Source organism: Strigops habroptila, chromosome 8 (genome assembly GCF_004027225.2).
Source record: "Strigops habroptila isolate Jane chromosome 8, bStrHab1.2.pri, whole genome shotgun sequence".
NCBI lineage: Eukaryota > Metazoa > Chordata > Aves > Psittaciformes > Psittacidae > Strigops > Strigops habroptila.
Genome location: NC_044284.2, coordinates 47,106,933 through 47,130,418, shown reverse-complemented (window position 1 = coordinate 47,130,418; position 23,486 = coordinate 47,106,933). Strand labels below are relative to the sequence as shown.

The following is a 23,486-nucleotide window of genomic DNA, read 5'->3' as shown; positions in this document are numbered from 1 at the left end:
TCTGCCACAGCAAGGGCAGCCGAGCATGGGGTGAGGCTGCTCGGGGGGGACCACAGCCTCTCAGTGCCTTCTGGGCCCCAGAGAAAGAGGCAAAGACTAAACACTCATGGAGATTTCAACTGGAAAATGCTGGCGGGGGAAGGTGGCTCTTTGGTAGTCCACGAAGGCTCTGCCTCTGAGCAGAATCCTCTCATTGGAGGTCCCAGGCCATGCCAGGCATCGAGGTGGTCCTTTCTGTCCTTCCCCAGCACTCAGGGGAGCAGGAGGCAGGACGTTTGCGAGCAGTTTTCTGGTACCCAGAGGAAGACCCAACCCTTGCAGGGCTTTCAGCAAAATCCCCCCTTTACAGCACCTTGTAACCCACTCTGGAGCTGTGGCTGTATTGCAGGGTGGCGTCGGCTCATGTCCCCACAAGAGCCACCCTGTGCCGGGGGTCAGCCTATGCCAGGGCTGGGGAGGGATTGAGAGGCTGAATCTGTAATGGATCCTCACCAGGCAATTGGTGTTTAAGGCTCTGATCTGCTGCTTCTTCATTGTACTCCAGCCCCTTGATGGAATTTCTCACGTGTAACTGAGCCCCACTAATCCACCCTGGCCATTTATAATGGATGGCAGTGGAGTGAAGGAACACAAACGTGGCTGAATATCAGTAACAGATGTCCGGCAGGCAAGAGGCATTGCTTCAGGAACAGCCCTTGGAATGGAAGGAGGCATCCTTTCTGGCAATTCCTTGGAGAAACAGGACCCAACAATGCATTTGGGGCATTGGGGGGAAGATGCAAGAGGGAACCCCTTACCCTGGCAGACCAGGGCATGTGTTCTCCCTTGCCAGGTCATTTGAATGCCTTCCCACCAGGGACTGAGGCGTTCTCCTTGCTCTGCGGCAAGGTTCCTCCTCCAGCACCCGCAGCAGCAGCAGCCGCCACACCAGGGCAGCACCCTGATGGCTTCTGGGAGGACTGAGCTGAGCCCCGGCAGGAGCGGGGGCTCCCACAGAGCCAGGGACACTGCTGGGAGAGACCCAGAGCAAGGGACTGATCCCAGCGTGGCTCTGTGGTGCTGGCAGGTTTGGCAGCAAAAAGCATTCCCGAACATCAATTGGGTTGAATTTGGCCTGTGGTATGGGCCGTGTGTGTGGGCACAGTCTCTGGAGAGCAGCAGGAGTCCTTCATGCTCTTACCTCGCTCCTCCTGCTGTTGCAAATGGATGTTAACTTGCCAGAATTCGCTTTCAGCCTTGCTGGGATTTAGCTGGGCTTTTAGGAGGAGCAGCAGGAACTGCCCCAGTGTTCTGGCTCCACACAGGTCCCACTGGGCCACGGTGGTTTTGGCATATGCAAAAGTGAAATAAAAGCCATGGTCTCCAGAGAGCTAGCCAGCCGAGAGAGGATGAACGCTCACATTAATGTGTAATTAATGTGCAGTTATGGCTTCAGTTCTTTTGGCAGTGCAGAGTTAATTACAACTGAACTGTAAAGCATTGCACATGGATTTTATTTACTGCCTTATTAGTGGCATCTGTTCTCCCAGGGAAGTGTCTCAGCTGTTTGCTCTTGTTTAAGGAAACCAGAATCATAGAGAATGGTTTTGGTTGGAAGGGACCTCAGAGTTCATCCAGTTCCAACCCCCTGCCATGGGCAGGGACACCTTCCACTAGAGCAGGTTGCTCCAAGCCCCGTCCAACCTGGCCTTGAACACTGCCAGGGATGGGGCAGCCACAGCTTCTCTGGGCACCCTGTGCCAGTGTCTCGGCACCCTCACAGGGAATTCTTTTCCTGATGTCCAATGTAAATCTCTCCTCTGTCAGCTAAAAGCCATTCCTCCTTGTCCTGTCACTACAGGCCCTTGCAAAAAGCCCCTCTTCAGATTTCCTGTAGCCCCTTTAGGCACTGGAAGCTGCTCTAAGGTCTCCCCTTAAGGAGCCTTCTCTTCTCCAGGCTGAACAAGCCCAGCTCTCTCAGCCGGTCTCCAGAGCAGAGCTGCTCCAGCCCTCACAGCATCTTCGTGGCCTCCTCTGGACCCACTCGAGCAGCTCCACATCCCTCTTGTGTTGGAGGCCTCAGAGCTGGATGTAGGACTGCAGAACTCATTGCATAGATGGTCCATGCTAACTCACATGCTCTGGCTGGAAAGCAAGCTAAAGGACGTGATCGCACCACTGACTTTTCCTTTGGACCCTTTTTACTTGTTTAATGCATTGCCCCATGAGCCTGTTGCAACCTGAGCCAGGGAGGTGGGATGCACCAGCCTAAAGGCATTTGGTGCCTGTGTGTGACAGTGAGGGTCCTCACCCAGGGCTTGTGTTACAAAAATTCATGCCTGGCCCATGCCGGCTGAGGCGAGAGGCTCGATTCAAAGCATACAATTTGAATACAAGGGTAAGTATTTATTCATACGTACGAAGTGCCCCACTGGGGCACCCAAATGGGGTTTTAAACAGGGTTTTTATACCCTTCAAGCATTCAGGTACAACACAATCGGACTAATCACTAACAGCCACACTACTAATTACTAATCACAGTAAAACTTTGCAAAGCCATTCTGTTTCTGCAGCATTCTTGCTGCTTGTCTATTTGATCAGGCGTCCCTGGAGTCAGTCTTGTTCTGATTACCTGGTCTAGTGGAAGGTGTCCCTGCCCGTGGCAGGAAGTTGGAACTGGATGAGCTTTAAGGTCGCTTCCAACCCAAACCAGTCTGTGATTCTATGATTACTCAGTTACTGATCTGTGACACTAGATGATGCCAGCAGGGTTTCAAGGCCATGTCAGAGAGGCTGGAATCCTGGTGTTACCATTGTTGTCCCAGGGATAAAACTGTTCTTTGCTCTTCATTAACTGCTCTTAGCTTCCCAGAAACAAAGCCCTTCTTTTCAGGGCCAGGCTGTCCTTTTGCTCCTTTTACATGAACAATACCAAAATTCTCCAGTAAAATTCCACTACCTCATCACATCACAGTGTATAACTAATATATATATATCACAGAATCACACCCTCCACTAGACCAGGTTGTATGCCTTCCTATTATAGCCTGATCAGAATTGACACTTAGGGAAGGGATTCTCATCACACTTGCCAAGCCTGTGACGCACCCAAACCTCCATCAGAGCTGCTTCTTTCCAGCAGCATCTGAGTGCCGGAGCCCCTCCGTCCCCGGAGCACCCCTGAAGGTGATATGTGCCACAGGGGCTCGGTTGCAGGCGTCTTGCCCTGTGTGGGGCTGGCGGCAGTGAGGGGCTGCGGGAGGAAATCACTGCTGCAGGCAGCGGGAGCGTGACTCAGCCGCTCCAGCACACTGGGGCCCGCAGCACCCCAGCAGGGACTGCTGCTGCAGCCTGATTCGCTGGGAAGCTGCCAGCCGCCTGCCATCTCCTCCTTTCTGCAGGCAGCTCTGCCCTGCTCTCCGCTCACTGCCTGTGCCTCCAGTGACAAAATGACCCGCCGGAGGAGAGGGACATGGGGCTGAATCCCTAGGACAGGAGTGGAGGAGCTGGTGATGCGGCCGGAGGATGCTGCGGGGAAGGTACAGGCAGCCTGGCTGATGGTCGTGCGGGGGGGTGGGCATGGTTCGTGTGCTCGGTGCTGCGGTCAGGGCTGTCCCGATGGGCTCTGAGACCACCCTGTGCAGCCGAGAGGTGACCTCTGGGATCTGGTCCCTCTGGTGCCTGCAGTGGGGCAGGCTGCCAGGTCCCTCGGGGTTGCAGTCCCCTCCCGTAGGGGATAGAGGGGGAGAAGTCAGGGGGTGCTGCGGGAGATGCTCTGCCCTTGGCCCCAAACCCATAAGGACAGGCATTCAACCTGGAGAAGAGAAGGCTCCGGGGAGACCTTAGAAGCTGCTCCTTAGAGCAGCTTCCAGTGCTTAAAGGGGCTGAGAAGAAATCTGGAGAGGGACTTTTTACAAGGGCCTGTAGGGACAGAACAAGGGGGAATGGCTTTGAGCTGACAGAGGGGAGATTTAGATTAGATATTACGAAGAAATTCTTCCCTATGGCGGTGGTGAGGCCCTGGCTCAGGTTGCCCAGAGAAGCTGTGGCTGCCCCATCCCTGGCAGTGTTCAAGGCCAGGTTGGACGGGGCTTGGAGCAACCTGCTCTAGTGGAAGGCGTCCCTGCCCATGGCAGGGGGATTTGAACTCAATGAGCTTTAAGGTCCCTTCCAACTCAAGCCATTCCAGGATTCTGTGATTCTGGGTTTTTATCAGGATGGTTGTTCCCCCTGGGGGTGCCCATGGAGGACCTGGTGTGAGAGCCCTCCTGCATGGGCTTCTGAGTGGCTTGTGGTCATGTCCCAAAGCCCACCGGCCTGCTTGCCCTGGGGGTCAAGAATTAAGGAACAAGAATTAAAGATGTGTTTGACCTTATTTTGACAGCTTTTTCTCCAGCAGTTAGATCTGCTGTGGGTTGTGCTGAGGCAGAAAGCCAGTCTGCCAAAACCGGGCTCCTAAGGACACTAAGGCCGTGTACTTCCTGGAGGGAGCCTGGAAGGGAGCCTGACAAAAAGGCTTTTCCCTGCTGCTCCCTGTCTGCAGCAGCGCTGGGCCTGGGGGAAGGAGATGAGAAGGAAACACAGTGGGAGCCATGATTTTGCTTCACCACTCCTTGTCCCACCTTGGGTGTGATGCAGAATTTGGTTTGCAGAAAGGCAGTCAAAATCTTCCTCAAACACAGCCCTAATGACCCTACAGCTTCATCAGAGCCTTACCTGAGTGCTGGTTTCCTCCATTACTTAATCACAGCTGCCCTGAGAGGACACTTTCCCCTTTGGGCTGCAGAGATACCCAAGAGCTTTTCCACCCTTGCTCCAGTAGCTCTCCAGTCACAGCACTTCAGGAGATCAGCATTAGGGGCTATGAGCAATTTGGCAGGGCTCAGGAGTTTTGCAGCCCCCAGTACGCAGCACTGCCTGTGTGTGCCTCAGCCTCAGCTCTGAGCTCTCAGGGCACCTTTTCAGGGGGCACAGGACCCCCCTACAGAGGAATGCTGTGTGCGTGTTGATACAGATTTTCCACACAGGGCCATGCTTGGGCTGCTTGCACAAGAATCACAGACTGGTTTGGGTTGGAAGAGACCTCAAAGCTCATCCAGTTCCAACCCCCTGCCATGGGCAGGGACACCTTCCACTAGAGCAGGTTGCTCCAAGCCCCTGTGTCCAACCTGGCCTTGAACACTGCCAGGGATGGGGCAGCCACAGCTTCTCTGGGCAACCTGTGCCAGTGTCTCACCACCGCCATAGGGAAGAATTTCTTCATAATATCTAATCTAAATCTCCCCTCTGTCAGCTCAAAGCCATTCCCCCTTGTTCTGTCACTACAGGCCCTTGTAAAAAGCCCCTCTCCAGATTTCTTGTCAGCCCCTTTAGGCACTGGAAGCTGCTCTAAGGTCCCCCCGGAGCCTTCTCTGAACAAGCCCAGCTCTCTCAGCCTGTCTCCAGAGCAGAGCTGCTCCAGCCCTGGGAGCATCTTTGTGGCCTCCTCTGGACTTGCTCAAGCAGCTCCATGTCCCTCTTGTGTTGGGACCTCGTTTCAGAGGCCGATGGGCTTCCCTGGGGCAGCATGATACATGCTGAGCCTGGTTCACCACCCATGTGGCCCCTGTGCCAGGACCATGGCAAGGGTCCAGCAGGTTTCCCGTGGACCCCTCTCCTACCAGGAATGATGTTCAGGGTGCCTCAATGCTTTAAGTTCATGGGTATTCTTTTTCTTTTCTGCTGCACTCAGGATGGAGATGTTCAGAACCTCCCATCCTAGGAACAGGAGAGAGGAGCCTGAGTGGTTCAGGACACAGCAGCCATGGCCATGCGTGGCTGGTGTACCAAGGTGCTCCCCTCAGAACTGAACAAGGTGTGCTCTGAGAGAGGAGATGATTCTGCCACCCGCCCCAGGAAGATGAGTGACTTCGAGGTGGTCCCCAACCTCCAGCAGAGCAGTAGCAGTGTCTCAAAAAGCAGGCGGAAGGCCCATTTCCCCAGCAGCAGCAATGAAAAGGCAAGTTCAGGAGGTGCTGGAAGAGGGGGTGGTTGGCCACACACAATGAAAAAATGTTAATGAGTTATCGAGGGACTCATTAATGGGAGCATTAATAACAGATCACTTTAGTTTTAGGGACAGACAGAAAAAGCCCAAACATCTGAGTTCAATGTCCAGCACTCATATCTCTTGTCCTGTGGGTACGCCTGGTTTTGTCCTTGCAGATAGCGATGGAGCTTTCTTCTTTCACATCAGAAGAAGCACCCACATCTGCTCCAAGCACCCCGGTGTCTAGCCCCTGGCACAACTTCTGCCCTTTGCAGAAACCCTGACCCTTTGCTGCTTTTCCTGCTCCCCCAGGAAAATCTCATCTCATGGATTCCTGAGAACATCCGGAAGAAAGAGTGCACCTACTTTGTTGAAAGCTCTCAGACATCAGATTCTGGGTAAGTCAGACAGTCCAGGAAAGCAGGAGGGGTGTTTGTGACAAAGCTACAGCACCAGAAAATCCCACCTTTCTGTCAAGGGAGCAGGTGCCAAGAGGGTTCACAGATTCCTTTTGGACTGGTTCTTCACCCTACTGTGTGTCAACACATGGCTCATATCCCATGTCCCATTGAGCAACCTTTCCAATACTTTCACACTCAGCCATTTCCATTCAAACTTCATACAGAGCAACCTTACTATTTCTCCCCTAAACCTCTACAGGTGGAAATACCAAGTTTTTGCTGTTTTCCCTGAAACAATACCTTTGTTTCTGCATAAGCTTTGAGGGGCTGGGTGGGAGATGCTGGCGCCTGTGGTGTTCTTGATGAGAACGCCAGCTCCTCCTGCCTGGGCTGAGGCGGGGGGCCCAGCTGGGCTTTGCTTTTTGGCTTTGCTTTTTTGCTTTTTGCTTTTCCAGCAAAGCTGGTGGTGTGTGTTCCAGGAGGGTCGTGTGTGAGTGTGGCTATCTCAGGGAACAGCACCTGGAAGATGCTGCCAAACCTCCCATCTCCCTGGGAAAGGAATGGGACCCCAGAACGCATATCCGGGAAATGCCGACGGATGCCTTCGGTGATATCCACTTCAGAGGCCTGGGGCAGAAGATGGGGAAGGTGATCTGGTTTTCCTGTCTGTGGTGCATGGGGAAGGTGATCTGGTTTTCCTGTCTGTGGTGCATGGAGAGACAGTGTCCAGGTCTTGCCATGGCATATGGGATGCAAGTATGAGATCCCATCTGCCATGAGAGGAAGATAGGAAATTGTGGAAATGCTCCAAAGGCAACACTGACCCAAGCAGAAGAAAGGAGGTTGGGACAGGATCCCTCCTCTCTCCCAGCCCTGTACCTAGTCCATTTCTGAAACCATGAGCCTGGTCTTCATGCTGTGAGGAGTGGCTGTTCCTTGTCCTTAGGTTTGTCTTGGGAATGCACAGTCCCAGGGAAGCGATTTGGAACAGGACCATGCACAAAGACCTAGGGCATGCAGGTCTCTGCTGGTAAATGGCATGGGAAGCCCATGGTTCTGCCCTGGGACAGGAGACATTGTCGTGGAGGTGCCTTGTTACTCTGACCCTGTTGTTTTTACCCAAAACACTTATATGATCCCTTTTTTGCAGTATGTACGCGTCTCTTCGGATACCCCTCCATGGGTCATCTACCACCTCATGACACACCACTGGGGCCTCGATGCACCCAACCTGCTCATCTCAGTCACCGGGGGAGCCAAAAACTTCATCATGAAGCCAAGGCTGAAGAACATCTTCCGGCAAGGGCTAGTCAAAGTGGCCCAGACCACTGGTAAGAGGTGCAGAGGCTCTCCCTACACTTTGATTGAAGTGGGAGAGGGGCTCATCATCTGGCTACGGCCAACTCACTATGTTCAGTGAGTTGGGCTGCTCTGGGTATGCTGAGTTGGCCCAGGAGGCCTGTAGGTCCCTGTCTGGTCTACCACCACCAGAGACGGACTGTACTTACTCAGTCACTGCAAACAGGCTCATAGGGAGTTGGGCTTGGAGATGCAACACTGGTCTGAAGAAGGCATCTCTGCTGCCTGGACTTGATGTAGTGGGCAGGCAAGACACCTTCTGGGAGATGGAGCATCTCCAAGGTGTTCCTGCAGCTATGTAGGGGGATGCTAGGAGATTGCTGTGAGCAGAGCTTCTCCCTTCCCAAGCCCCTCTCTGACCCCCAGGGGCCTGGATCATCACAGGGGGGTCCCACGCTGGCGTCATGAAACAGGTGGGAGAGGCAGTGAGAGACTTCATTCTGAGCTGCAGCCACAAGGAGAGCGAGATTGTCACCATCGGCGTAGCCACCTGGGGGACCGTGTACAACCGGGAGAGCCTCATCTGGCCCATGGTGAGCCAGGCAGAGCCGGAGGTGCATTTGCTTTGCCAGTGTCTGCACTGCTGGGGAAGCCCTGCCAAGGACTGTGGTGGGAATGGGTGCTTCAAGATGTGCCTGTGGCTGGTGGTCCTGGTAAAACCCAGCTGCACCAGAAGGAGCAATGGTCCCAGGCTGGTATTTGCTGAGAAGCTCCTCTACCCTACCCAGTGTCTTGTATAGGTGCTGCCTTTCTCCTCGGAGGACCCTGGTGGGTGTGAGGGCAAGTGGAACAGAGACAGAGAAGCATGGGGCAAGGCTGACATGAGGACTGCAGGGAGGATAGGGACGGCTGTTTGGCCAGTCTGTCCACACATGCTGGCCTGTTCCTGTCACACATGCTGGTTGCTTTGGGCATCTGGAGTTCCTCTGTAGGCTTCTCCCAGAGCCTCTTTCTACATCTTACAGGGTGGCTTTCCCGCTGAGTACGTACTGGATGAGGAGAACCAAGGCAGCCTGTCATGCCTGGACAGCAACCACTCGCACTTCATCCTGGTGGATGATGGGACTCACGGGAGGTATGGAGTGGAAATCCCCCTGAGAACCAGACTGGAGAAGTTCATTTCGGAGCAGACCAAGGTGAAAGGAGGTAACAGCAACATATAGCCAGGTCTGAGGCTGGTGAAGGGCACAAGGTGGGATGGGCCATCCATTGGTAGAATCACAGACTGGTTTGGGTTGGAAGGGACCTTAAAGCTCACCCAGTTCCAACCCCCTGCCATGGGCAGGGACACCTTCCACTAGAGCAGGTTGCTCCAAGCCCCGTCCAGCCTGGCCTTGAAGACTGCCAGGGATGGGGCAGCCACAGCTTCTCTGGGCACCCTGTGCCAGTGTCTCCCCTCCCCACAGGGACGAATTTCTTCCTAATGTCTAATCTAAATCTCCCCTCTGCCAGCTCAAAGCCATTCCCCCTTGTCCTGTCACTACAGGCCCTTGTAAAAAGTCCCTCTCCAGGTTTCTTGTTGGCCCCTTTAGGCACTGGAAGACTGGTAATGGGTGCCCATCCTGGCCTCTGGTGAGGGGGAAGGCTGTGGCTTCCCTGAAGGATCCAGGCAAGGAGTATGAGAGGGTCATCATTATAACTGTGGAACCTAGTTCCTCAGTGATACAAACCAAAGAGCCAGCTGATTGACTTACCAGGTCACCAAACCTTGTGATGCTGAGCTGATCAGGGAGAGTCATTTCTCCCAATGGGCCAGACCTCCAAGGGGGCTTCCAGGTGGTATCTTCTTGCCACATAAATGATCCTCTGTTCTAACACACGTGCACACATGCTCCAGCATGTGCCTTTCACATTCACGCCTTGCCTTTCACATCCCACTGCTCAGAGGGACTGCATTCAGGTGCATTATGGTGTGCCCCACAGGGAAGTGACCCTGGGATCTGCTTTCCTGCAGGCGTTGCCATCAGGATCCCCATCGTGTGCGTGGTGCTGGAAGGAGGCCCAGGGACACTTGATGTAAGGAGCTGCTCCTGCCTGGGGTGCTGCTTTTAGATGTCAGTGCTAGCATGGTGCCACGCTAGCTGAAATGCAGCCTGCAGGAGTGCTGCAGAACCCCTGCAGTGTGGTTCTCAGGCTCAGAGAGGGTCTGCTGGTCTCTCGGTGGAATTAAGGACCAGCGTCCCCGCTCTGCTGCAGACCATCTACAACGCCATCACCAATGGGACCCCCTGTGTGATCGTGGAAGGATCTGGGCGCGTGGCCGATGTCATTGCACAAGTGGCCAGCCTGCCTGTGCCCAAGATAACCATTGCCTTGATCCAGAAGAAGCTGAGCGTGTTCTTCCGTGACACCTATGAGCAATTCACTGAGGGCAAAGTGGTGGAGTGGACCAAGAAGGTGAGCCTGTTGCAGGCAGACAGCTCCTCTTACTGCACTTGTGGAGACCAAAGGGGACCTCAGGGGTCCTTGCCTGTGAACAGGAGGGCTCCCAGTGTGAAGTTTAGGCTCATCTTTGCCAACCTTCCATCTTCCCCAGCCATGCTCAGCATTGTCCTGATGGGCACCCAAAAGGCTCAAACTCTGCTCCTCCATGACTGCTCGCTTTGGGCAGAAGTATCATTCGGGATCATCCCCAGCCAGGCTGGGAGACACAGTACAGGGGGTCTGCAGGCAACCCAAGAGGAACAAGGAATTGCCCCACACAGATCAGGGGCTGTGGGAAGCGTCAAGGAGGAGATGAGGCTGCTGATTGCTTGCCCATGGCTCTCCTTGTAGATCCAAGACATAGTGCGGAGCCGGCAGCTCCTGACCATTTTCAGAGAGGGCAAATATGGCCAGCAGGACGTGGATGTGGCCATCCTTCAGGCCCTGTTCAAAGGTGAGGGGTGGGGAGCTGCCTGGGAGGATGGGGAGAGGTGAATGAGGTGGAGATCACAAGTCACCTCCTGCAGCAGCTTGACTTATGGGATCACCAAAGAGGTCCCCTAGCCTTGTGATGCTGAGCTAATCGGGGAGAGATATTCATCCCAGAAGGCCAGGCCTCCAAGGGGGCTTCCAGGTGGTATCCTCTCACTATGTAAACAATCCTCTGTTCTAACGCATGCACTTTGCACGCAGCATCCCGGAACCAGGACAACTTTGGTTGTGAGAACTGGGACTACCAGCTGAAGTTAGCTGTGGCCTGGAACAGGGTGGACATTGCTCGGAGCGAGATCTTCACAGATGACCACGAGTGGAAGGTAAGGCAGTGCTACTTCTCTGGTCAGGCTTACAGCTTGTCAGGTCCCACTTGAGGACTGTGAGTATGGAGGGTACCTCTCACCTCAGCTGTGCCTAAGGACAGTTTGTGAGGGCATTGCTCTTGGACCCTCAACTCCCACTACATCGCCAGGGGCTCTGATTTCAGAACTGCTCTCAAACATCCAAAGCAGAGGTAAGCACATCCTGCAATTCAGTACTTGTGAAGGTCCTATTTGGCTTACCGTTGTTTACAAAGATGACAAGTATTTTGTTCAAAACCAGTGCATTTTCCACCACCCCAGAGCCAAAAATATCTCTTACTGCTCACACCACATTGACAAACTCATCTCACGCAGCCTGGCACTTCCCTGCTCAAACTTTACTAGAGCAGGGCAGTGCACAGCACAAGCCAGCTCTGCTACCCCACACCGGATCCTGCTGTTGGGAAGTCAAAGCTGAGCAGGGATATCTGTCCTTTCTGATGGGGCTGTGGGACTTGGAAGGGATTTTCCTATTTCGTTCAACAGGTGGGGTCCCCCAGTTCACATACCTTTTGTGGGGCTGGGAAGGGCTAGTGGGACCTAGGAACCCAAAGAGGAAATATTTGATGGTGTGAAAACACACAGCCCAAGAAAGATCCACAGCTTGGTCAGGAAGAGAGGACAAGGCAGGCTCTCAGATTAGCTGATGCAGGCCAGGGCTGTTACAGATGCTGCAGCCCTGGACCAGCGTGGCTGGTATGAAAAGCTGAGTCTGAAACCAAACTGTGGCAGAAGGTCAGCAGATACCTTCCTGTCAGGACAAACATGAACTCCCTTACCCACAGGGCTTGCTTTCACTTCTGGGCACATATAAAGGTTGCCTTGGAAAGAAAAACCCCACAAAGGCTGAGAGGAGGGGACATACTAACCCACAAGATTGTCTCTCTTATATGTCCCACAAGCCTCAGTACCTCCCAGCTGCTTCCTCACACCCAGAAGCTCCTTGTGTGCTCAGGGATAAAATCTTCCCCCTGAGTGAGGAGCGTGGTGAAATCCTGCTCTGGGGTGCTGGAGGCCCTCACCTCTTCTCTGGCCTGCCAGCCCACAGATCTGCACCCCGTGATGGCGGCTGCCCTGATCTCCAACAAGCCAGAGTTTGTGAAGCTGTTCCTGGAGCAGGGAGTGCGCCTCAAGGAGTTTGTCACCTGGGACACCCTGGTTTACCTCTACGACAACATGGCACCCTCCTGCCTGTTCCACAGCAAGCTGCAGAAGGTCCTGCTGGAGGAGAGAGAGCACATGGCTGGCTCCAAAATGCCAAGAATCCAACTGCACCATGTCTCCCAGGTGCTGCGGGAGCTGCTGGGCTGCTCCACACAGCCTCTCTACCCCAAGCCCAAGCACACAGAGCGGCCCCGGCCCTCCATCCCTGTCCCACACATCAATCTGAATGTATGTATCTCCAGGTGACGTGGTGGCAGGGTTGCATTTGGGAGGGGGATGTGGGCTCAAGAAGCTGTCCTGCGGGTTGCAGCTGGCTGTCTGTCTTCTTGCCTGCTCAAGAATCTCACTTAAAGTCCCTTAGAGCCCTACCCAAGTCATCTGCCCCACATCCAAAGTGTAACTCACACCCTCCTATACCGGCAGCACCATGTGTCCTTGTGATGCTGGTGGACAGGACCCAGTGGGATGGGTGCACTGGACAGGCTGGGCACATCCGCACATGATCCTGACCCTAGAAAACATGGCATTTCCAGGATGAGTCCAGTTTGGCCACCCTGCCTGGCCACCCTGTGATCTGCAGCAAAGGCTCTTCCATGGATGGAGGAAGCAGTCACCCAGGGGTCAGGAGCAGCTTTGTGTTGAGGGGCTGCCTGCTCTTTGCAGCCCCTTGGCAGGGGAGCAGCTCTGACCCCGCATGCCTTGCAGGTCCAGAGCTCAAGTCTCCGGTCCCTCTACAAGCGCTCTGCTGGCCGAGCCACCTTCACCATGGACCCAGTCCGCGACCTGCTTATCTGGGCTGTGGTCCAGAACCGCAAGCAGCTGGCAGAAATCATCTGGGCCCAGGTATCACAGCCCAGAGCTGTTGGCCTGAGCTGAGAGGCTCAGGTGGAGCCAAATCTCAGCCCCAAGAGGAAAGATTTGGGACAGCAGGCGAGCTGGCCCCTAGCAGTGCCCGAGTCTGACCCCCAGCCAGATGTGAGACAGCTAGTGGGCCTGTGGACATTTGATGTTCATCCCCAGCCACACCATGAGGCAAGATCCTCATGGCAAGATCCCGTCCCAGCTAAGGATGTCCCATCCCTGGAAGTGTTCAAGGTCAGGAGGTTGGATGGGGCTTTGAGGTCTAGTAAAAGGTCTCCCTGCCCATGGCAGGCAGGTTGGAACTAGATGATCTTTAAGATCCTTTCCAGCCCAAACCATTCTGTGGTTCTATGAGTATATGAAAATGCATGCTGCGGGCAGAGGTGATGTACTTGGTCAGAAGTGTGTTCTTCCTTCCAAAAGCTGAGAGAGAGTTCAGCACACCACAGGCAGGACGCAGGGGCACAGCAGCTGCAGAAGGCTTCCCCCCATAAACAGCACCCCTGGACAAGAGGTAGAGTGGCTGGTGGCATAGTGACCATACCACGCAGACACACTGCCCCATCACCCAAGGCTTTCCACAAGGAGAGCAGGGTTAACCCCAGATTCCCTGTGGCAGTGGGTTACCTACTACCCCTGCTCTCAGCCCTTGTCACGGCAAGCTGTCCATCCTGAGGAGCAGTATGCTTGGGACATCCTCCTTCCTTCCACGTGGGAGCTGTGGAGGGCTTGGCAGGACTACTGGGACCTGCAGGACAGGGCGCAGATCCCCATGCTCTCTCTGTCCTCTTCTGCTCCAGAGCCAGGACTGCATGGCGGCCGCGCTGGCCTGCAGCAAAATCCTGAAGGAGCTGGCCAAGGAGGAGGAAGACACCGACACCACTGAGGACATGCTGGCCCTGGCTGAGCAGTACGAGCAAAAGGCGATGGGTGAGCAGGAGGGGACCAGTAACCCAGAGCTGCTCTTGCACCCTGCAGGGCTGGATGGCTTTGTCCAGGAGGTGTCTGGGGTGAGGGATGTCTGCAGCCAGTGGTGCCAAACAAGGATCTCTTCATGAAGGTTGGGGTTGTGGAGGTGCGAGGACTGTGCCTCGGTGGTGGTGGGAGCACAGAGGGTGCCACTGTGAGGTGTAATGCCCAGATCCTGCTGAAAAGGGTGGCTCTGTGGGCACCTTGCTGAGCACCAATATGGTCCAGCAGCTCAGTCATGTCTCCCTGGTACCTGCCTGGCCAGGCGTGTTCACAGACTGCTACCGCAAGGATGAAGAGAGAGCCCAGAAGCTTCTCACCCGTGTCTCTGAGGCCTGGGGGAAGACAACCTGTCTGCAGTTGGCATTGGAGGCCAAGAACATGAATTTTGTGTCCCATGGGGGTGTCCAGGTGGGTTCCCAGCAGTGGTGCATAGAGGGGAAGTGCCTAAGTGTCCCCTACCCCTGACCCAGGGTTCCTGGTTGGCAGCTGTGGGGCTCTGTCCTCCAGCCCCTCTCTGACAGGCTGGGGTGCTCCTGTAACCAGTGCCTCTCTTCCTCTCTCCTCACAGGCCTTTCTAACCAAAGTCTGGTGGGGGCAGATGTGTGTGGACAACGGGCTTTGGCAGGTTATTGCATGCACATTGTTCTTCCCACTTCTCTACACTGGCCTCATCACCTTCAGGTACTTCTTGAGGCTGGGGCATGCGTGCACCAAGGCATGGATTTCCTCCAGCCTCACCCTGCACCTGGCTGGGAGACACTGCTGTGGCATCTCCCTGGGCAGCTGAGCCCCTCTTCCTCACAGGGAGAAGAGGCTGCAGCCGATGGGCTGCATGACACGGCTCCGAGCCTTCTTCACAGCGCCTGTCGTCATCTTCTACATGAACATCCTCTCTTACTTCACCTTTCTCCTGCTCTTTGCCTACGTCCTGATGGTTGACTTCCAGCCGGTGCCATCCTGGTGGGAGTACCTCCTCTACTTCTGGCTCTTCTCCCTGGTGTGTGAGGAGACCCGCCAGGTATGGGGCAGGCAGAGCAGGGGCTGGGAGGAGGTGAGAGGAGGGAGAGAGACACCCCCCTGTATGCTTCTGGAAGGTCCTGTGTAGCTCATGTTCCTAAGTTGCTTTTTATGTCACCATCCATTCAGAGAGGTCCCAGCACAAGGGACTGCCAGACCCCTCCGTCTCTGAGGCCAGAGAACTTTCTTGGCTGTGTCTGGCCTGGCCCAGGTACTTGCAGAAAGACACGCTGTTTTGAGCTGAAAACATTAGGAGATGGAAGGACCACCTCTTTCCTTGGGCATTTATTTCCAGGCTTTGCTTGATATTTGATTTGCTTCAACATCTCAGTGCCTTTCTTCACCTGACTAAAAAGCCCCATATGTCTGCCTCTCCCCATGCTTCTTCCATGTCCCTGTAGAAAAGGTTAACTTTGGGTAAGCAAGAGGGTCTGGTGGTGGCCAGCAGGTCTGTGTGGTCCCTCCCCACTACAAGGCACATGAGTATCTAACAAGGCTTTCACTGAAATACCAACCCCTCTTCTCTTCCCAACAGCTGTTGTATGATCCAGATGGGTTTGGGGTTGTGAAAATGGCTTCCCTGTACTTCAAGGACTTCTGGAATAGGTTGGATATCTGTGCCATTCTAGTCTTTATCACAGGGCTGACTTGCAGGTGAGTTGCAGACCCACTTGTGGCTCAAGCCACAGCTGTAGACTACAAAACCAGTGTGAGATTTGTGCACGTTTTTTAAATGCAATTTCTTCTTCCAAAGTCCAATGAGGATGGCTTCCCAGGGAAGTGATCGGGCTGTCCAGGGCAGTGGTGGAATCACCATCCATGGAAGTGTTCAAAAAAATGTGTAGAAGAGGCCCTTAGTGACATGGTTTAGTGGTGGCCTTGGCAGTCCTGGGGTAAAGGTTGGACTTGATGATCTTAAAGGTCTTTTCCAACCTAGATGATTCGATGATTCTGCGATCCTAAGATTTTTTCATGGTCATGTAATTAATCCTGTCCATTTTGCCTCTGCTTTCAGCTGCTTTTCAGAGAGATGTTTTTCATGCTGCAGCTATCACCCAGCACTCTGGGGAAGCTCACTGATACTGCAGAAATGTAATGCTGCGAGATCAGAGAAAACCCAACACTGGTGGCACTGAGATGTTTCCTTTCCTCTTTTCTGTGCCCAGGCTGATCCCATCAACTTTATATCCCGGGCGCATCATACTGTCACTGGCTTTTATCATTTTCTGCCTGCGTCTGATGCACATTTTCACTGTCAGTAAAACGCTGGGGCCCAAGATCATCATTGTGAAGCGCATGGTGAGAGCTGCCCTCCCTCCTGCCAGGGTGATCAGCTAGAGCATCTGGATGCCTGCCACCAGTGTTACCCTATCCTGATCCTGGAGCGGGGTTTGCTCCAGGACACAGTTTTGCTTCCCCTCTGTTTTCTGCAGATGAAGGATGTCTTCTTCTTCCTCTTCCTGCTAGCAGTATGGGTCGTGTCCTTTGGGGTGGCCAAGCAGGCCATCCTGATTCACAACGAGGAGCGTGTGGAGTGGCTTTTCCGTGGCGTGGTCTACCACTCCTACCTGACCATCTTTGGGCAGATTCCCTCCTACATCGATGGTAAGGGACACTGGCCTGTGACAGCATGTGGCATGGTCAGGGTGGCTGTGGCAAGGCTGAGGAGTACCAAGCTCATGCTGCAATCTGCCTGGCTCCTGCCTTGTTGGCCCATGGAAGTCCTACACAGGGCTCCTCTCCAGGAACAATGTCAGAAGCAATGACAGGGCGTGGGGATGGAGCCCTGCTCCACCACACTGGGGCCATTGCCACCAATGCAAACCCAAGGACTGCACCTGCACAAGCAGTCAAGAGAGCACACTAGCAAAGGCACAGATCCGTGAGCCAATCCAGCTCAGTGCCACAGCTGCAAAGCTGGTGGCGTTGAGTGGAGGACCTGGCATGATGCAGATCTGAGGTCAAATTGTGCCTGGTGCTAAGCTCCCTGGATGCTGGCCCCTTCCAGAGACCCAACATGCTCCCTGAGACACCACAAGGTTTGGCTGCAGTGAGTCATGCTGTGCTCTCTTGCAGGCGTGAACTTCAACATTGACCAGTGCAGCCCCAATGGGACTGACCCCTACAAGCCCAAGTGCCCAGAGACAAATGAAGACAACAAGAAACCCATCTTCCCAGACTGGCTGACAGTCATCTTACTGTGCCTGTACTTGCTCTTCACCAACATCCTCCTCCTCAACCTCCTCATCGCCATGTTCAAGTGAGTCCAACCTGACCCCATGGGCCTGGCACTGAAGCCTTGTTTACAGGCTTGGCCATGGCCAGGGCACTGCCCACTGAGAAGGTGCAAGGAGGGTCCTGGGGCACATGTTGAGCAGAGCATAGGGGTGGTTTGAGGGGGGCTATAGATATGGTGGAAGCAGCGGGTGCAGGTCAGGGCTGATCAGGGAGCTGGGTATGAGCTGGGGCACTATACAGACATGATGTGCCCTCTCATCCTCACGGCATGGCTGACACCTGGGCTCTGCCCCAGCTACACCTTCCAGCAGGTCCAACAGCACACAGACCAGATCTGGAAGTTCCAGCGGCATGACTTGATTGAGGAGTACCACGGCCGCCCGCCTGCGCCTCCACCCTTCATCCTCCTCAACCACCTGCAGATCCTGGTCCAGCGGGGCTTGCTCCACAGGCCGGCCACCAGCCACAGGCAGCTCAGTGAGGACCAGCATCTCCCCTCCTGCCCTTTGCCCCTTCCTGGGTGCATGGCACTGTGCACCAAAGCACACGGCGTGGTGTGTGGGCTGGGTTAGTGGGGTTTGGGGTACCCAAGGGTCTGACATCTCCTTCCCTGGACAGAAGAGAAGCTGGAGAAGAATGAAGAAGCTGCCCTCCTCTCTTGGGAGATGTACCTGAAGGAGAGCTACCTGCAGAACCAGCAGTGCCGGGAGAAGCAGAACACAGAGCAAAAGATCCGAGACATTGCACAGAGGTACCAGCACTCCTGAGACACAGACATACTTCTGATCTCCAGTGTCCCAGGCAGGGAAGAGTTGGGATCAGCACAGGGGTGGCTGCTGAGGGCATTCCTCTCTGCACTGTCCCTCCAGGGTGGACATGCTGGCAGACCTGCTAGACTTGGACCGGGTGAAGAGGACAGGGCTGGTGGAGTGGAGACTGATCTCTCTGGAAGACCAGGTGAGGCAAAAGCTGGGTGATTACGTAAGGAAGGTTGGGTTTTCCAGGGGCTGAGTCAACGGACCCGGGGCACAAGAGAAAGCTCCTCTGAATCAATGACCCTTCAAACAGGAACAGGTTGCCCAGAGAAGCTGTGGCTGCCCCATCCCTGGCAGTGTCAAGGCCAGGTTGGACACAGGGGCTTGGAGCAACCTGCTCTAGTGGAAGGTGTCCCTGCCCGTGGCAGGGGAGCGGAACTAAATGAGCTTTAAGGTCCCTTCCAACTCAAACTATTCTATGATTCTATGAAAACAATAACATCTGAGAGGAAAAAGGTAATGGGAAATGTTCTGTTTGACTCCAAAATGAACAGGATGAAGGTGCAAAGTCGTGGGATGAGGCTCTGCTCCCATGGTCACCCAAGCAGTTAGATGTGACCCAGCTCTTCCCCTTACCCCGAGAGGACCATAGAGAACCTCTGGACATGGGGCACTCTCTGTCCCCTCCTGTGGAGCTGTTCCACACCCCACCCGCGCAGGGAGCCTGGTGGTCAGTGAGGGTCCGGGGGGGCTGACCTTCTCCTATCACACACAGGTACATCAGAGCGCCCAGGCCCTCAGGTGGATAATGCAGGCGCTGCAGGACAATGGATTCAGCGCAGGAGAGGATGTGCCATCTGTGGGTAAGCAGAGCCCAGCAGCACCGGGGGAGCCCAAGGGACAGCAGCATCCCCATGCAAAGCCCAGCCAGCCCCCTCAGCAGAGGCACAGTCCCCAGCACCAGGCTCAGCACCCTGCTTTGCAGGCACTCACTGTCTGTGTCTGCCTCACAGGCTCGGGCAAAGCCTTGGAGACAAAGGAGGTTGGCCTGGAGGGGAAACCAGAAGAGAGCCAGTCACCGTACCATGTGCTTGCCCGAAACCTCCTGTACCCAGGGTCTCACACCCGCCGCTTCCCTGTGCCAGATGAGAAGGTGCCCTGGGAGGTAGGAGCTGTGGCCCTGGGCAGCAGGGCTGGTAGGGGGGGACCATGGGGCAGATCCCCATGGCTGTGGGAAGAAGAACAGACTCCTTGTCACACCCACATCACACTTGGGAGCTCCTGTTCTTCCCAGCCCTGGGACAAGCGGCTTCCTAGAGCAGCTGCTCTGACGCTCTGAGAGGGACAAGGAGAGGTGAACGGGCATTGTTCCTGCTGGGATCTGCAGTGCTAGAGATACCTGGGAATGCTTGGTTGGGAAGCAGAGGGTACAACTGCCTGAATCAGGGCTGGCCCAGGGTCAGGGACAGGAAGTGTCACTGGCTTCCACAGGGGCATGAGCGAGAGGCACCAACCCTCCAGCCAAGACCCTGAGCTCAGCCTCGAACAGGGCCTGGAGCCCTACATGCCTCGGGGAGTGATGCCACAAGCTGGGCAAAGGATGGGACTGGGGCAGAAAGCATCCTCAGGGGTCCAGCCCCTGCCTGCTGCTGGAGCAGAGACGCAAGGGGGGCCTGATATGACCATGTGCTCTGCAGGTGGACTTTGCGCTCTACGACCCTCCCACTTACTCTGCTGAGCACAAGGACATGGCTGTGCAGGACCCGTTCAGCCTGTGAGTGTCCCCCTGCGGCTCCCCACTCCTCTGCCCCTTCCCCTGGGTGGCACAGCCAGCCCTCCCTGCCGGGCTGCCTCCTGCTCCCCAGCTCCTTGGAGTCTCTCCTGAAGATCAACTACAACACCATGGATGGGCTGATTGACCGGCAGAGCTTCCACGGCCTCTACATTGTGCAGGATGGGCTGCCCCTGTGAGTGCATCCACCATGGGGGCAGGTGGGCTTAGTGGGAGATGAGGTGCCAGGTTGTAGGCAAAGCACCAGGGAGACGGAGAATTCAGTGGGGCCTGAATGCATCCATCATCCCCTCCCCACTTCCCTGTGGCTAATGGTGGGGTAGGGATAATGGCATGCATCATCCTCAGGACTGTTCTCCCCCTCCCCCCAAAAGAATGCCAGTGTGCAGAAGAGGTGCAGTGCGCTGGTGGGAAATTTGGGAAGGGGTACAGGGACACGCAGAGGGTCCCTGGCACCATTGCAGCCTACTCACTCTCTCCCTGCCAGGAACCCCATGGGCAGGACGGGCCTGCGAGGCCGAGGGAGGCTGCACTGCTTTGGTCCCAACCATGCCCTGCACCCTATCGTGACTCGGTGAGTATGTGGGGACAGAGAGGTGTCCTGCTCCAGGACAGAGCTGGGGAGGTGGCATGGAAAAGGGGGCACAAAGCCATCTGGAAGAGACTGGGACCTGGCAAAACCCAACCCTGCCCATTCAACCACTGCTGGGCAGGGGGGAGCTGAGTCCAGCTGCAACGTAACAGGGGCCTCTCTCACAGATGGAGGAGGAATTTGGATGGGTCCATTATAAGGAAGAGCCTGAAGAAGATGCTGGAAGTCCTTGTAGCCCAGTACCCACTGTCAGATGTCTGGGCTCTGCCTGGGGTAAGAGCTGGTGGAAACCAGCTGGTGCAGAAGGGTCTGGGGAGATGGGGCCAGCTGAGAGCTGGATGTCCTGCCAAAAAGGGAAAACACAGGTAGGAGTCACAGCCTTGTCCAAGTAGGTGCCTCTGCCCTTCCCACAGAGCATCTGCATGTGGGGCTGTGCTGCCAGCAGTGCTGGGTGAGCAGTGGTCCTGTTACAGACCCCCCCGATCCTGACCCACTGCCTCCTGCTTCTCCCTCCTTCTTCTCCTCCATGGCTTCAGTTCTCACGTATCATTCATGTGAGCATGTGAAGCCACTGGCACAGTGTCCTTCAACAGGGAGGTCCAGGGGTTGAATCAGCCAAACTCAGATATTTGCCTGGGCGCAGCTGAAGACTTCTGGTGGGAGAGGGAGGGATGGGAAAAGGGAGGGAAAGAGGAACCACTGCTGCTTGCTCCCTCCACCAGAGCTTGTGGCATCTTCTGCAGTGGTGGCAACTGCCTGATGGCCAAGCTGGTGGCAATGAGAGAGGCTGGGCTAATAGAAGGTCCCACATCTGACATCTGCTTTGGCACAGGGGTCACTGGAGCCAGGTGAGACGCTGCCACTAAAGCTGAAGTGGATCCTGCGCCGGGAGTTCTGGCCCCAGTTCCAGAACTTGCTGAAACAAGGCACTGAGGTGGGCGCATGCGGGTGTCCCAATGGTACAGGGGCACACTGGTGTCGCCAGGGTACAGCGGCAGGGTGCATCACCCCTTGGCCACTGTTCCCACCAGGGACGGATGCCCCAGGGAGGTGGAGACACACTGAAAGAGGCTCTCACCATGCAGGGAGGCAGCTCAGGGATCCCAGGGATGGGCTGCACACACCAGTGCCTATGCCTGATGCAACTGCTCTCCACAGCTCCAGCTGCAGTGGTAACAGGGTGCTGGTCTCCAGCAGAGCAGAGGAGCTGTGGGATGATGTCCCCCCCCACTATCAGGGCCTCTTGGTGCACTCAGAGATGTGATAAGGGCTCTGCTAATGTTGCATTCCTTCACTGTGCACAGGTACACAAGGGGTACCTTGACGACCCCCGCAACACGGATAACGCCTGGGTTGAGACGGTCGCTGTCAGCGTGCACTTCAACAGCCAGAACGACGTGGAGATGAAGCGGCTGAACTCGGTATGGGCCTCTCTCCTCTGCCTCTCCCTGGCCTGGCTCTCTGGGGAGCCACATCTCCAGCCCCAGATCTCACTCACGTCAGGACGGGGGGTCTCCAGCAGTGGAGGAAGCACACGGGGGTGAATACGGGGTGGCACTGAAACAGTGACCCCAAAAAGAAAGGGCAGGATGCTGGGGACTGGAGGTGCTGTTGAGCACGGCTGGCACTCATTGCTGGCAGCACATACGTGATGTCTCTGGTCCTCTTCCAGTTCCTTCAGGGCTGCGATCCGGAGCTGTGCATCCGCTGGCAGGTGCTGGACAAGAGGATCCCTCTGCACGCCAACCACAAGAAGTTCTTGCACAAGATCTCAACCCTCCTTGATGCCTACTATTGAGTCCTCAGGCACAGGCCAGGCCTCCTGCTGCCCCAGACCAGGTTTTGGTCGGGACCTGCAGCTCTACCCCCGCTCACCTGTGAGACTGGAGACCAGGTACTTTGGTTGCTACCATGAATTTACACTGCAGGTCTCTGGGACAAAAACTGTCCCCTCCCCACCAGCTGGGGACAGGGGCTGCCTGGGCAGCGCCTACACAGCATCCCAGTCACCTGAGCCACCAAGCTCAGCCCCAGCCTGTGTCTTGGTGCTTCCACATCAACCGCATCACTAGCCCAGGGCTTGGGCCAAGCAGAGCCACAGGGCTGTTCCTGCAAGGTGTTCCTTCTCTCAGTTCCCACATGCTCTTTGCTTCAGTGTGGGCACTGGGGACTTGTCAGCCCCAACTACCCCTCCACTCAGGACATCCACGGGGCACCTCTGCTCCCCTGCTCCTGCTCTGAGCCCTGGAAGCCCCACCACCACAGCTCCTGGAGGACTGCTCTGGAGAAGGATTGGGGTTTTTCACACCAAAAGGCCCTAATTGTCATGCAAGTCACTCCTGTGGCAGCTGTCCCCATATCTCCGGTTGCCTCAGACCCAACAACGTGGTCCTGAGCTGTGATCCAGCACTTCTGAAGGTGTGAGCTGCTCTTGGCTTATCTACCCATGGTTTCATAGCTCCATAAAGGTCCAGTCCCCGTGTCCCATACTGTTATGCGATCCTGCATGTGTATGCTGAGCACCATGTTGTAGCTGAACTCCTTCCTGCTGGCTGAGCCAAGGCACGACCTAAATGTCACCTGCCTGCCCCCATCCCCTTGTGCACATGGATGGAAAGGGACATCTTGCTGGGACCCAGGTGATTCGTGCTCTGTGGTCCCTTGGGTAGGTAAGAACAGGAGAGAGGACATCATTTTGCCCATCCTAGACATCTCTGCTCTTGAAGGGTCCTTCACACACCTTTTCTGTGCCTGCCACGGGGAGAACAAGGCACATTGGAGACATTTCTCGATAGTCCAGAACAGCTCTATGGTGGCATATTATACCTGGGACTGCTAAGGGTGGGATTGCAGTTCCTCCACCCTCTCCCGATGGATCAGACACTGGCCAGCGAGGGCTGTTCTTCCCACACTGGTGGCCACCACACCACAACTGCATTTTCATCAGTGACGCACTGGGTCTTGGCGAGGGAGGGTGCGTGTCAGACTGGCAATTTATTCAACCCAGCTCAATAAAACATGTATTAAACAACTAAAGGCTAGTGGTC

At 55.3% G+C, this 23,486-nt stretch overlaps 1 protein-coding gene across 2 annotated transcripts; it reads left to right on the top strand.

Moving 5' to 3' along the window:
• Positions 1-3,334: 3,334 nt before the first annotated feature.
• Positions 3,335-23,475, top strand: TRPM2 (transient receptor potential cation channel subfamily M member 2). 2 transcript variants are annotated; one of them, XM_030495763.1, is made up of 33 exons: positions 3,335-3,518; positions 5,711-5,977; positions 6,320-6,405; positions 6,888-7,056; positions 7,559-7,739; positions 8,134-8,300; positions 8,733-8,913; positions 9,722-9,783; positions 9,964-10,164; positions 10,543-10,645; positions 10,885-11,006; positions 12,090-12,440; positions 12,918-13,055; positions 13,874-14,003; positions 14,308-14,453; positions 14,614-14,726; positions 14,850-15,063; positions 15,598-15,716; positions 16,229-16,361; positions 16,496-16,667; positions 17,139-17,322; positions 17,596-17,777; positions 17,919-18,051; positions 18,170-18,257; positions 18,831-18,918; positions 19,069-19,220; positions 19,753-19,829; positions 19,921-20,022; positions 20,335-20,421; positions 20,607-20,712; positions 21,272-21,373; positions 21,744-21,860; positions 22,112-23,475. In XM_030495763.1, exons 2-33 carry the CDS (start codon positions 5,783-5,785, stop codon positions 22,235-22,237), a joined length of 4,527 nt encoding a protein of 1,508 aa, XP_030351623.1. In that variant the 5' UTR covers positions 3,335-3,518; positions 5,711-5,782; the 3' UTR covers positions 22,238-23,475. The 2 variants fall into 2 exon arrangements, with proteins under 2 accessions (XP_030351623.1, XP_030351625.1); XM_030495765.1 differs by lacking the exons at positions 3,335-3,518; positions 5,711-5,977; positions 6,320-6,405; ... (8 more) ...; positions 12,090-12,440; positions 12,918-13,055 and adding an exon at positions 13,505-13,587.
• Positions 23,476-23,486: the final 11 nt, after the last annotated feature.